Source organism: Leptidea sinapis, chromosome 6 (genome assembly GCF_905404315.1).
Source record: "Leptidea sinapis chromosome 6, ilLepSina1.1, whole genome shotgun sequence".
NCBI lineage: Eukaryota > Metazoa > Arthropoda > Insecta > Lepidoptera > Pieridae > Leptidea > Leptidea sinapis.
The window spans coordinates 2,179,329-2,194,407 of record NC_066270.1 but is presented as its reverse complement, the minus strand read 5'-3'; the positions used below and the strand labels follow the sequence as shown (position 1 = coordinate 2,194,407).

General features: G+C 33.9%; 1 protein-coding gene across 1 annotated transcript in view; it reads left to right on the top strand.

Moving 5' to 3' along the window:
- The first annotated feature begins 336 nt into the window (after positions 1–336).
- Positions 337–15,079, top strand: part of LOC126964856 (metastasis-associated protein MTA3) — a 107,201-nt gene continuing 92,458 nt past the window's right edge. Inside the window, exon 1 of the mRNA XM_050808175.1 lies at positions 337–710. Within this exon, the coding sequence (XP_050664132.1) occupies positions 683–710 (28 nt within the window). The 5' untranslated portion in view covers positions 337–682. The remainder of the gene's footprint in view (positions 711–15,079) is intronic.

Genomic DNA, 15,079 nt, shown 5'->3' with positions numbered 1-15,079 from the left:
ACTGAAAAGCACAATTTATTTTATATTAACTACTTCATCTTGAGTAGTTTATTCTATGGTTATTGATCTATGCCAATGACATTCTATTCCAGAATCTGTGGTTTTTGCGTTCCTTTCCAAGAAATATTGAACTGTAAATTTATTTTCGAATACAAAGTGTATTTTGATATATTATACTGTTTTATAAATATATACTAATTTATTTCATAATATTAATCTTGAGTAATAATAGTAGTAATTTATAAATTTCATTCGATAAATTTAAAAAGTTTTAGAATGGAATTTTTGTAATGCTCATCAATGTAGGAGTAGTAATGAAACGTTATTGAATGAAACATTTTTTTTATTTTTAGACAGATAGTAAATTAATTTTCGTTTGTAAATCATGGCTAAAAGAATTACTTGTATATAAAATCTATAAATCGGTATTTTAGACTGTAATCAGTGATTGTTAATTAATTGATATGTCATTGCTTTGTTTTAAGTGCAGGAAGTTGACATCAAAAAGTGCGACTGCGCACTGGCCAAATTAGTAGTGTGAAAGAAAATGGCGATCAGCGAAAGGCGTCCGGGGTTAACGTGATGAAAAACATTGCTAAAAGCTCAATTACATAGTGTTATAGTTGTTAATTGTGTCAGATGTAGATTAATTAAGTGTTAATGATTAGTGAGTGTGTATAAAATGGCTGCGAATATGTACAGAGTCGGCGGTAAGTAAAATGATTGGTTATTTTTGTTGTAGCTTCGCCGGTTCACCGCCAGCCAAGTACCGACTAGCGGTGCTTTGCTTTGATTGTCGTGCCTTCATTAATTACTAACGTTAATTAGTCCATGAAGAAGATCATGTAAATTCAAGTTTTTGAACCATTTCAATATAATTTGACAGTTCTTCAACATCAAAACATTGTTTATAAAATTTATTTATTTTACCGAAATCTATCAAATAGGACATAAGTACCTATTTGCATCTAGGTATCATTGAATCGTCTCGCGTATCTCGGTGTGGAGAGTGAGGCACGGTACTTTAAATACATCATATATGTTAAAATCGTGCTTATAGCATCGTCTTTATTGAGATTTAGTAGGTTCCGACATGAGATTTTAGGTTATATTCAATGTTGTCAAACATTTAGCACCAGATTTATTTCTCTTTAGGTAATTTCTCGTTTAAATAATAAATGTTTGGAAAGGGTATTGGGTTTACATAATTACAAAATAATTCTTTTCCTGTGAAAAAAAAAACAGAAAAACCTTATCTTGAAACCATACTAATTATCTGTTTACATACATAACCAGAAGATAAAATGATCTCAAAAGGATTACTAATAACTTTAATCTAATTAAAATAGATGAATAGGTTTGAATATTGGCTTGTCCCCGCGTCTTACGCCGCGCGCTTCGCGGTTGCCGCGCCGAATGTTAATTAGCTCTTCCTTTATAACTTCCTATCAATTCAATTCCCAATTGAAAACTCGTCATACTAGTTTTTTTTTAAATAATTTATATCAATATAATGTAATTATATGAAATGATAGTCATAATATAAAACCCTTTTATATATCTTATAAACACATATGTAATAATAATTCTACTAGTGTTACTACTACTAATAAAGAATATAATTCATAAATGATAAAATAATATAATATTTTTTTTAGTCTCACAATATGTCTTAAAATCCCATCTAATAAAGATCTCATCCATTGAACACATTCTCAATTAACATGTTTTTAGTTTTGAGATATGGCAGTTAAACTCATAGATGTTGACACATATAGACAGACAAGCATACAGTGACTATTGTTATGACTGTATTTACACCCTTTGATGGTGTATTTGTATTTATTGGAAGTATACAGAGACATCTATAACCAAACAGTTCTACAAGTATTGATATTAGAACATAGGCTTTCCAGTAATGAGAGGCATAACCAACAGCCATTTCCAGTTTGTCTGATATGGTAGACTCAAACTGACCAGCCTTAGCTGTACACATTGTAATGTTAGAAAGAGGTTTGTCCCAGAATGTATTAGGTTTTATTTCTTCTTTACACTAATAACAAGTATTTAATAGACCTAAGTACCCACAATACAATACCAAAAATAATGAAAATGCACTTCTAGGATCTACTTACAGTAGTTTTGTAACATAATTTATTGATTACAATTATTTAAAAAAAAAACTATTTAAACCTAATTGCTTTCTGACAAAGAAAGATTTTTGTGACCTACTACTGTAAACATTATTTAGTTGTATATTATAAACATAATTATTATAACATATGCACACATAAATATCCATTATTATTTAGATTTTTAGTTAATACCCTTTAAATTTATAGACAGGACAGAAGTGTAGGGAAAGGTTGGCCTAGATGTACAGTATAGGTCTACAAAACCAACCATGGTCTTTAGAAACAGACTTATATGTATACAATTATAAAGTCACATTAATAAGATCAAATTGTTCATTTGTTAGTCTCAACATCACCATGTCTAGCTGACCAGCAGAGCCATGAGGGAGATACCTGAACATTTCTATTATTCATGGCTTTCTCATGAGAATTCATTTTTAATATTCTTCAATTGGAAAATAAAATAAAACTACCTATATGATGAATTACTAAACAATTGCATTTTGAATCTAGTAAAAAAAACATTTAAACATAAAGTTGTGTCTTCATTCGTGTTTGCTTGTGATATCTTTTGCTATAAGTAATCACTAACCCCCTTATTCATAATGGTCCTCTAACTTTAAACAGCCGCTTAGGAGTGTTTTTCTCATTCTGACAATAGAAGAAGACAGAGTGAGAATTAGCAATGCTTTAAGTTAGCAGACTATTTTGAATAAGGGGGATAGTCTCAATATATTTTATACTATGATGTTCTAAGTTTGAGTACAATAATGTTTGTTTTATTTTTGAGAGAAATCTACAGATTTGCCTCTTATTTATAACTGTAACACAATAGATAATACAATAAAAATTACTATTTTAGTCCTAAAAATATTGCATAGAGGGTTGAATTTTTGGAAAAATCAATAATTTTGATAATTTTCACCAAGATCTGCAACTTGTGGACACCCTGTTTCAAAATTATCATTGAATCTTGGGATACATTGTACATAATATTATCTTTTTGTAAAACAATCCATTAAAATCAATTATTTTATTTTAATTGGAAAACTTACAGCTACAAAATACTACTTGCTAAATACAATAATTGTTAGGAAATGTTCACATTAAAGGCTATTTACACTTTTACACAAATAGTTACAAAATAAAGGTATTATACACAACATAGGATCATAAAAACAGTAGATCTAATTAATTTCAGAAAAGAGATATTATTGATAGATGTAAATTGAGAAATTGAATTTTTTAATAAATTTATGTCAGTTTTTGAGTACAAATTATTTGCATGATCTGCAAGCCCTTATTTGAAACTCTTCTGGATAGTTGCACCATACAAACAAAATATGAAGCTGGTTCCGGTTTCTTATAAAAGTTTCTTTTGACACAAAATTAATGTATTAAGTAATTTGTGAGTCTATAATTATATTTTTCTATATTAATTAGATAACACAAGTTGGTAAAAGATGGATATTCTTGCAACGGGATTTGGAGTTGGACAGATATTGTCTATTTCAAAATTTTACACACTTTCAATACAGTTATAGTATAGTATGCTGTATTGTATAAGTGTCTATAACTAGTTTCTTTCATTGCACTATTTTATTCATATATCCCTAGTTTCTTGCTCCCACACTATTAACACTGCTCCACCAGTAGAATTGCTACATTGATACACTTTTAGTAATAAAATTAATTTATTTTGGAAGAAAAACTGACACATTCACACAAAAATGTTTATGAGAACAAAATATATGCTTAATCTAATACTTAACTTACTCAATACAAAAGAAACAAAAGCAAAACTTGATGTGGCAGTGGTCTTCCAAAACTGTAGTCCACTCAGTTATATTTGTGTCCATACATTATGAGCACAACACTGATTTTCAGTGACCCCATTGTGTGAAGTTTGGAGCTGAACTGACATATTTTAAATGTAAAATATAATTAATTGTGGCACTAAAATAATTATTATGAAAAATAGATTAATATGTATTATATATTTATATCCATAAATTAAACCATGACTTGGATTTACTACAAAATTTTACAATAAGTACCTTAGCTATTAATACAGTGCATCATAGCTTTATTTTTGGTAAATAAAAAGTAGAGGTGCATGCAGTAATAAAATAAGTATTTAATCAGTTTACTCATTCATTAATTTTTAATTAGGTAGGATAGTATTATATTTATAATTGGAGAATGGTACAAAGCAAAATAATGGTAAACATTGTAACTAGATTGTATTATGTAATTTAAAATTGGTTAAAATATTTATAGATTGGTATATGTGATTATTTTGATTCTGATATTCATATTAGTTTTTGTACTTGTTTAGGCCGCCTAACTGTGACTATGGTGTTTAAAGAAAATATTCACCTCTGACACTAGGTGCACACATGAAACCTTCTATAATATAATAGATACCAAAAATAACACACTAGGTGTGTGCCTGCACTAGAGGTAAGACAATTACGAAATGCTGAACAGCAGTGATTTCCCTTTCTGAGGTTAGCAGTGAATATGTTAAGGGATCTGATAATTAAAGAACCCGATAGTAACTTTTCTTTTATAGTTTTCATACATTTAAATGCCAATCAGTTTTATAATTAGAGATTTTACATTGCAAAAAAGAACCTTAATTATTACAAAAGGCTATGCAGCTAGAAAAATAATTACCCTTTCAAGAATTTATCAAATATATACATCTACATTTTTGCCTTACACATGAATGTGTATTTTTCTATAATTTGCAAAATAATGTAGATAAACTGTTTAATGTTAATAAAATAACTGTAGTAGTAAGCCATGACATCAAGAAGAATTCTAAAGGAATTAATTTTGAGAAAAATAAATGTGTTTTGATGTTGCTAAGAACCAATACATAATTTAAGCAGTTTTTACTATTTCTAACTAAACGAGAGAAATTAAATTTATGAATTATAATAATAAGATATAAAATAAAAAACCCCAAAAATGATTAGACACCTTTAGCAAAAAAGTGCTAAATTAAATTTGTTACCAAAACTTATGTAAGATGCGGGACTCGAACCCGCGACCTCTCGGGTTCCGTCCGAGCGTTCTTCCACTGAGCCAATCTTAGTATGTCTTGTTCGACTCTCAGGTTGTGGCTCAACGTACAGGACTACTTTACTCTAAAAACAACAAATAGTTTAAAAAAGTGCACTTATAAAAATGTAACATTTTTATGTCGCAATCAACCTAGCGCGGAGCAATGGTGAAAGTCGCATAACTAAGTACTGTACGGAACAATAAACTGGTCCTGACAAGCTTAACTCGACCGGTCGCGCGGTCGTTGCAAATTGTTATTTTACTAACAATTTTCCATGAACTTTCCGCGCCGTCGCGGCGATCGTGCCCGGCCGCGGTGCGTACGCGTTCAAATACAGAATGACGCTGACACAAAGGTCTAGTCACCATGGAGTTCTAATTTATGACCACAGACTCCATAATATACACTTTTTACTACACCTTCTCTGAAAGTGCCATTGAAGTGACAAGTTTTTTTTATGACAATAAGGGGCGAGGTAGACGACCTAGCAGCCCCATAATTTTATTTATAAATTTTACACAACAAATAGATTATTAAATGCTAATTACAAGCTTCCACATATGTTTTTAAATTGCTTAAGGTCAGATTAATATATAACACAAACAATACTGTAATAAAAAAATAGGTTCTAACTTATGAGATTAAGTGCTTCTTTTTTTTATGTTAGACATACATTGACTATCGATAATGCTAGATCAATTTTGATTTGTCAATGTGTGTTAATTTATTGATGTAGGCGTTACTTTACGGAAATCCATAATTATACAAATGATTTGAGTTTTCTTTAGTGTTAATTCCGTCCGATACCTGTCTACTGAGACTGTCACTCTCGTGCCAGATTTTGGCGAGACAACACGTCCTGAGGATGCCTCGTGTAGAGGCGAAACACGGGTCGAATTGTTTAAAGGCAAATATTGGCGGAATTAACACTAAAGAAATCTCAAATCATTTGTACAATGTGTGTTAGCTACGAGGGGCGGTCAAAAAGTTCGCGGAATGGCGGGGGTGAGGTCGCTCCTCCAGGTAGCCGCTACTTGAGTAACTCATAATTACTATATATGCCAATTTCTAGCCTAATTGGGTCATTAGCTGTCGAGTTACAAACGAGTGAACAAGTAAATCGGGAACAAACTAGCCACTATGGAGAAAATTGAACATCGCGCCGTCGTAAAGTTCCTCACCAAACAAGGAAAAACGCCTCAAACTATTTTGCAAGAGATGTTAGCTGTTTACGGAGACTCTGCTCCTGGTAAAACCATGATTTACAAATGGCACGGCCTTTTCAAGCAAGGAAGGGAGTCAATTGAAGATGATCCTCGACCTGGACGGCCCATTGAGGCCACTACGCCGGAAATCATTGAAAAAGTTGAAAAACTTGTATTGGAAGACGGAAGGTTGAAGAAGAAACAACTTGCAGCATCAGTTGGAGTATCAGAAACCACAATTTTAAATATTCTTCATCAACATCTTGGCATGAGTAAAGTGTGTTCAAGGTGGGTCCCGAGAATGCTCACGCCGCTGCAAAAACGTGAGCGCGTCAACTGTTCCCGCGAGTATTTGGACCGCTGTGGAGAAGTTAGGGAAGAAATTATGGCCCGAATTGTAACCGGTGATGAAACTTGGGTTCACCACTATGAGCCTGAGTCAAAGCAGGAGTCGATGCAGTGGCACAAAAAAGGCACACCACCCCCAAAAAAATTTAAAGTGTCGCAATCGGCCGGAAAGATCATGGCGACTATTTTTTGGGATACTGAAGGTATTCTTTTGATCGATTATAAAGAACGTGGTGTTTCTATAACGGGAGAGTACTACGCTTCCCTATTGGACCGATTAAAAGAAGCTATTAAAGAAAAAAGAAGAGGAAAACTGACAAAAGGTGTACTCCTTTTGCACGACAACGCGCCCGTTCACACGAGTCATGTTGCGACGGCTGCCATTCATCGATGCGGTTTTGAACAACTACGCCATCCACCCTACAGTCCAGACCTGGCCCCTAGCGATTTTTATTTATTCCCAAAGATGAAGAAAGAGCTGCGTGGAAAAAAATTTAGAGACGATGATGAAGTCAAGTCGGCGATTTCGGCGTATTTTGACGCCCAAGACAAAACCTATTTTTTCGACGGTATTAATAAGTTATATGCCAGATCCCAAAAATGTATTCGTGTTAAGGGGGAATATATTGAAAAGGAAAAATAACATAATGTATCATTTCATCTTTTTTCCCAGTCATTCCGCGAACTTTTTGACCTCCCCTCGTAGTTTAACATTCAAAATACTCTGGCGCTAATTCCAAGTGTGGCTGACTACAAAACCAATCACATTAACTATAGATTCGCTTTCCTTTTATATCTTGGTGTATCAATCTTCGTAAGAGATGATCTGCTTTCGCACGGTTTGTTTGTCTAGTATATAGTAAATCTATGGGCGGTCGTGTTTTTTTTATGCAAATAAGGGACGAGACAAGCAGGACGTTCAGTTGACAGTAATTGATATGCCCTGCCCATTACAATGCAGTGCGCTCAGGATTCTTGAAAAACGTAAAAATTCTGAGCGGGAATACAATTGCGCTGGTCACTTTGAGATATAAGATGTTAAGTCGCATTTTCCCAGTAACAGCCTGCTTCACGGTAGAAATAGGCGCCGTTGTGGTACCCATAATCTAGCCGGCATCCTGTGCAAAGGAGCCTCCCACTGTTGTACGACACTCTCATGTGGTTTAGCGGCAAAAAAATTGTATTATAATCCATTTCTAACGATATCTATTTTGATGGATATTTTGTTGTTTGCTTGTATTATTTGATATTTTAACGTACTTAATCTTATTATTCTAAAAATGCTGTGAAAATACTTCAAATAAATATATGTAAAGTTAACATTCGCAATTTATTTATGTACTAAAGTTCAAAACAAAAGTGTTACGCTATTCAAAAGAATTGTTAAAAAACGTTTGTGTGGTAAAGGTTACTATAACATAAATGACTTTCTTAATGATACCACAGATTGGGAATGGAGCGACCGCCCTCATGCTATTAAATAATAAGTTTAAATGTACAATGTTACTTTAATTGTAAAACATATTTTTGAAGAAAAAAAAGCCCGCTGAGTTTCTTGCGCCCATTCTTCTCAAGCCTGAGGCATTCATTTTGGAATGGGTGGTAATTTTTTGACTTTCAATAAGTGATTTCACATCCTATTTTGAATAAAAATATTTGAATTTGAGTTAAGTTAGTAGTATAAAGCAATTGGGAGACGTTGCGATCTCAGAGTGTAATGTGTATTGAGCCCCTCGGCTTCGTTTCTTGTCTATAAACTACTTACTACACCCTCGTGAAAATTATCGTGAGAGGGGGAGAGCTTGGTGCAATGTTTTCATTTATTTTATTTAAGGACCTAACACCATCATTTTCAAATCAGCCAAGTAAACATGTACTTATCAAAAATTTAAATTTCGAACATCCACGTATGTAATGATGATGAAGATGTGATACTTATTCGTGCCATCTATTAATTAAGACCAATGCACGCTGCATTGGCTTTCTAGCAAGGTAGGCACTGTGGATCTAACTAGTCGTAGTTGAGCTTTGGAATAAGCAAAGATTTCTTACCGTGGGTATCTAGTAACTAGCGTAAGGAAGTGGGTGTTCAATAGAAGTTTGGTAGTAAAATAACGAAACTAAATTAACTTTAACACTAGTGCTATATTTATTTAGGTTCATAGCGAGGTAGGCACTGCCTAATTGCATATTATATGATATGCACGCCCCTGACCAAGAGTGTCATTAAGAAATACATTCACGGCCGTTTTTAATAACCTATCTTTCCTTAGTTTAACTTACTAGACGTAGACAAATCTATCCTTTTACGCTTACTTACATTTCAATAACCTAATGACAGATAGCGTTGGACTATAACGGCCGTTCCCAATATTCAGTCTATCTCTTACTTGAGATAAAAGTCGTAACTATCGTTGACTTTTCTGTCCCATTAAACTTATTGACAGTAACTCACCTTATCCGTACACGCTGTCTGTCAATTGGACGACGTATAGCTTACCAGCGATAGAAGTTTGTATGGAAATTGTAATTCACGCGTCCCAATATAAGGCGATAAGAATGACTTATCGGGTATATTGGGACAGCTTCAGATTATTGACGGTAGAAGGTAGTAATTTATCTCTTTCTATAAATAGTATATTGGGAACGGCTGTAAGTCTCCCTTCATAAAGTCACTAATTCATTCAAAGGTATGTACATACGTTTTTACAATAAGGTCCCTGTTGACATAAAGAACTTACCTTTAAACGAATATAAATCAGTTCTGAAGAAAAAGTTTTATACAAAAGGGTACTATAAAGTATCTGAATGTCTGGATCTATATAACCCTTGGGACTGAAATGCTGGGCTGTTACATTTTTTGTATCAGATTGATAAATGATATTATAGTTAAATAAGAATTTGTAATAATGTGTTTTGAAAAGAGCAACCTTAGACTTTCATGCTCTTTCTTCTCTAAGGAAATCTCCCTTGCGAATGAGCTGTTGTATAAAGTAATGACATATTTCAAGTGTAATGTGATTTACCGACGAAATAAAATGTTTGATTTGATATGTACATATAAGTGACTTAATAAAATTTATGTGACAAACTAATCCGTAACAAACTTACGTGGTTAAGAGAGAGAGATTATTTTTCATCAATAAATTTTTAATTTTAGTTAGTTTCAAAATAAATTTATTTTTGTCCTTTTAATATTTTGACCGAAAAATTCTTCTTAATTAATCAAAATTAATCATCATTGTAATTTTTCCTGTACGTATACCTAATACCTACTACTATATCTATAAAAACTTTGTAACTCGGAAGAAAGTCTGATTTCCACTCATAATTGGCGTCCTCGTCATTTGCCCTTGGTGAACAAAAATAGTAGTTAATTAAAGAAGTAGAAAATTGTTTAAAAATTCTTGGTAACAACCATAATATTCCAAGTGTGATACATTCACAATGTGGTTTTAAAAAAACTCTTCCAAGTTCAAACAATATTATGTGAAACAAACTTCCTGATGCGGTATTTCTTTTGTGCATTTTCTGGTGTTTTTCTCCCAGTCCGACGCAGATCGAACCACCATGTACATACGAAGGGTTTGTAAAGTTCATGTTTTGCCCGATGTTTCTGAGTGTCGCGAGAAACTAAACATGATTCTTGAAACCTTAACTTACCGTCAACTGACTCAGGCTCATTCTGTAGTGGAATGGCTGAAATAGAAGCAACGGGATGAATATTACACACTCGGGGAAGAGTTAGTGGTAACCAATAGATATGACATACTCAGAGAAAAACTGATACATGTACCTTTCAGGCAACAGCGTAATGATGCAAAAGGGATAACTTCATGAATGGATTGAAACAATAAGACAACTGAAGACAGCTAGTTTTTATCACTTCCGCGACACTATACTAGGGGACCAGATCCCCGCGTGATTGGTCGCAATTGGCAGAATGTTTGTCACAGTCGTATGTTTGTTGCCATGGGCGATGCAGACTAAAGAAATAGGGACCACAGCGGGTCCCTGATCAGTTATGTAATTCACACACTAATATGCTACTTTTAAATATGCATTGGCTTTACGTTATCAGCACGTTACATTTATATATCTTAATCTAATATATAAAATTCTCGTGTCATGGTGTTAAACATTGAACTCCTCAGAAACGGCTTGACCGATTCTCATGAAATTTTGAGTGCATATTGGGTAGGTCTGAGAATCGGACATCTATTTTTCATCCCCCTAAATGTTAAGGGTGGTCCACACGAAATTTTTATTTTTTTTTAAATTTGTTTCATTATGAGTCAGCATTAAAAAATACATAGAACTTCAAATTTTCACCCATCTACGATCAACAGTTACTTTTGTATCGCGATTTTAATATCGGCAATACAATGTTTGCTGGGTCAGCTAGTCTTAATATATATAAATCTCGTGTCACAATGTTTGTCCTCAATGGACTCCTAAACTAATGAACGGATTTTAATGGTGAGTGACTTCATGGAGTGCAGATTGGTCCAACTTGAGAGATAGGATAGTTTTTATTTCGATTTGGGACCCATAATTATTTCTATATTCAATATTTGTTTTATATGGACATATTTTCTATGAGAGAATTTAGTGACGCACGGTTTGACAGTTCCGCTGTGAAATAATTTAATTATAACAACAGGGAGCATTTATTACGAATAATTCTTGATATTTTGAAATATTATTGGAAAATTCCTATGAAACAGTTTATTTTATTATGTACAGAACAATGTGTGTCGGGTCAGCTAGTTGATTTATATTTTGTTCTTGTTTATATATGCATATTATATCTTAACCACAAGTCAATGTACTTACCTGTATGGTATTGTCTGTCGTAATGTTTTAACGCGTTTTAATTGTTTAAACACTGAAAGTTTTTACATATGTTGTTACATTTCCTTAACTTTGCGCTTTTAACGTTTTCGGGATCGTAATTCTCGTGAATAATTTATGTCTAAATATAATAATAAATATATGTATAATAATATACAATGAATTGTAATCCTGTACCTAAGTAAGTTATTACCTTGTGATTCCTCTGGCGTTGCAAGAGAATGTGGGCGGCGGTGATCACTTAACACCAGGTGACCCGTACGCTCGTTTGTCCTCCTATTCCATAAAAAAAAGAAAGTTATTCAGACATTTTTTTTCATATATTTTCGATCTACAGTATTATTGAGGCATTGTCACAACGCCAGTAACAAAGCGAGTAGGTACTAACTACCTATCAACTATTTTTTTCAATCAAGAATCGTTCACATGTTCACACTTCAAACTAGGATACTCCACGAGTTTTTCGCATTAACAAAAGCTATAATATTTGTTGAGTGATGCTGGCTTGGCGTTTAAAACACTGGCCGAGTTACTCCCAATGGTCATTTTCTACCACCGTGCTAGTAATCGCTTGTCGTATTCGAACACTCGCTATAAGCCCAGCAATAAAACTATAGCACCACACTCGCTTCTAGCTGGTCGCTAACTCGTTTATAGCTCTACTCGCTATTCTTTTATCGCCAACGGTGGGACAAGTGCCTAATGTCGGTAATATTTATAAAATATTTCAATTTGGCGTCTTGGTGACTTTTCTCCTTCAAACCGGGATCGATATAATCTCTGAATAAGCAGTTGGTTGCTACTTGATGTCTGTGTGAGCGACTGCGTAATTTTTCATCACTAAACCAAACATACTGTTCATTTTCCACATATATATTTTTTTCTTATGAAAAGGTTTGTTTTTGAAGTTGCCTTACCTGTGCCCTGCGGCTTATAATAAATATTTGTCAAAAGTACGTTATATTATTATTTATTATGGTTTATTTAAACTCCAGAATATATATATATATATATATATATATATATTATACAATCAGCCGGAAGACATCCACTGCTGGACGAAGGCTTCCCCCAAAGATCTCCACGAAGATTAGTCCTGCGCTGCCCTCATTGAACGTATTCCGGCGACCTTGACCAGGTCGTCGGTCCATCTTGTGGTGGACTTACCAACACTGCGTCTACCGGTACGTGGTCGCCATTCGAGGAATTTACTGACCCAACGGCCATCTGTCCATCGAACTATGTGCCCTGCTCACTGCCACTTAATAGTCCATCTATAATCGCCGGTATCTCTTCCCAAGAATCTCCCCACTTTTACAAATATTTTACAGAGCTTTGTAGATACAGATACGTATGACGTGGGTAAATCCGTTCCCTATCTGTACAGAGAACGCTCAGTTCATTCTCCTACTAAGCAATTTAATAAATATCCCACCTATTTATTCGTTTTATTATAACTTCGAGGAAATATTCCTGCAGTGTTGTTTTTATGTGTAGCGTTGTCCGCGCCTACGTCATAATGGTCGCAGTAGGAGAGCATCCTGAGATAGAAAACTTTCTATATTTAGTTTCAATTATTTGGGTTATATTAACGAAAAATTAACATACACTATCCTTTCTGATTTGTGAAATATTACTAAGTACCTATTTACATATTTAAATTAAATTTTTGTTATACCTCTCTACAGGCTGTCTATTTCTTTATATTTGTGGTAAAAATCTATTTTGCCGTGTATATATATCCCTCATACATTGTGTGACCATCCATGGCTTCTTGAAAAATTCACCACATTCTATATATAAAGCAAACTTTTCTGAAATATGATTCAAATCGCACTTTATTGATTTTTTTTTCTTTGTGTGTGTGGACTGGAAACTAGCTAGAATATTTAACTTGTAACAGTACTACTATTTGCTAATACAATTGTAAATTAATAACATAAACACAGTAAAATTAATGTCGCACGTAACATAATATCAATAATTCTGTCAGCGGTAGTACTTAGCTGGTCACATAAAACGGCCAGTTTTTCGTGTTATTTATTCAACAAACACTATAACTGAGTATGTTTGAGTTGTTTAAGCATAAGACTTAAACAGATACTAAAACATAACAGTGGCGTTATTGTTGAGCCGACTAATAATAATATTATATTGTAAAGTACGTGCATACTGCCCAGTCTCCTGTAAGTCGTCCACATCACAATTTGTGATATTATTTTTTTATGGAATAGGAGAACAAACGAGCGTACGGGTCACCTGGTGGTAAGTGATCACCGCCGCCCACATTATCTCGCAAGAGGAATCACAAGAGCGTTGCCGGCCTTTAAGGAAGATGTACGCGCTTTTTTTGAAGGTACCCGTGTCGTATCGTCCCGGAAACACCGCACAAGGAAGCTCATTCCACAGCGTTGTAGTACGAGGAAGAAAGCTCCTTGAAATGCGCACTGTGGAGGACCGCCACACATCCAGACGGTGGGGATGATATCCTAATTTGTGGCGTGTCGTGCGAAGGTGGAATGGTTATTCGTTTGTTGGGAAAAATAAACACAGACAGCCTAACGAAGCGTCGATAGTTCAGTAAGTTTGACCGTTGACTCTCACGACGGTGACCCCGGTTCGATCGTTTTTGAATTCGTATGTTATATGTGCGTAATTTATTCGAATATTTATAAGGTAAGAATGCTCTTGTGATTTGTCTGCTTCGAGAGATTCATAATCATATATTGTGATTGTCACAGTACCATACCATCAGGTAGACTGCCAACTTTTTCTTGAAGAAGTAGAGTAGTTCAGAGAGCGAAATACAGATCATGAAAAAAGAGTATCATGTCGGTATTTAATTTTTTATAAACTTTATTTGATTCCAATATCATAATTTGATCTGATTTTGCTTCGTTCAGATATCTATCGTCATTGGACGATAAGCTTATTTATCGCCTGAGATCTATCGTCATTGGACGATAAGCTTATTTCTTTTTTAGTCGAAATTCACTTTCACTGTGCACTAACTTTCAGTCGTACATCGCAAAATAGAAGTTTTATGATTTAAGTATATACCTATTAAGTTTTTTGTATTTTATTTCCGCTACCACGAAATATTACACTAAGCAAGTATGTTAACGATTCCTAACTAGGGATTTATATGCACGAAACAAAGCCAAGGGCTTCAATATACCCGAGTAGTGGAATCGCACATCACGTCTCCCAAGTAATAATACTATACCTACGAGGAAAATAAATCATTAATATTTTAGCAAATACTGAACTGCTAGTGTCAATTTGATAATTTTAACATAAATATGGATAAAGCAATAATTTAGGGAAGACAGCTATTTAAAGTCTTGTTGACGGAGTTTTAACACACTATAAGGTTGACACTTAATTTGCATGTACATGTAATATTCCCTATAACGCGGTCGAGTGGTTCGACGTTATATAAGAAAACGCGTTATATATAGGCT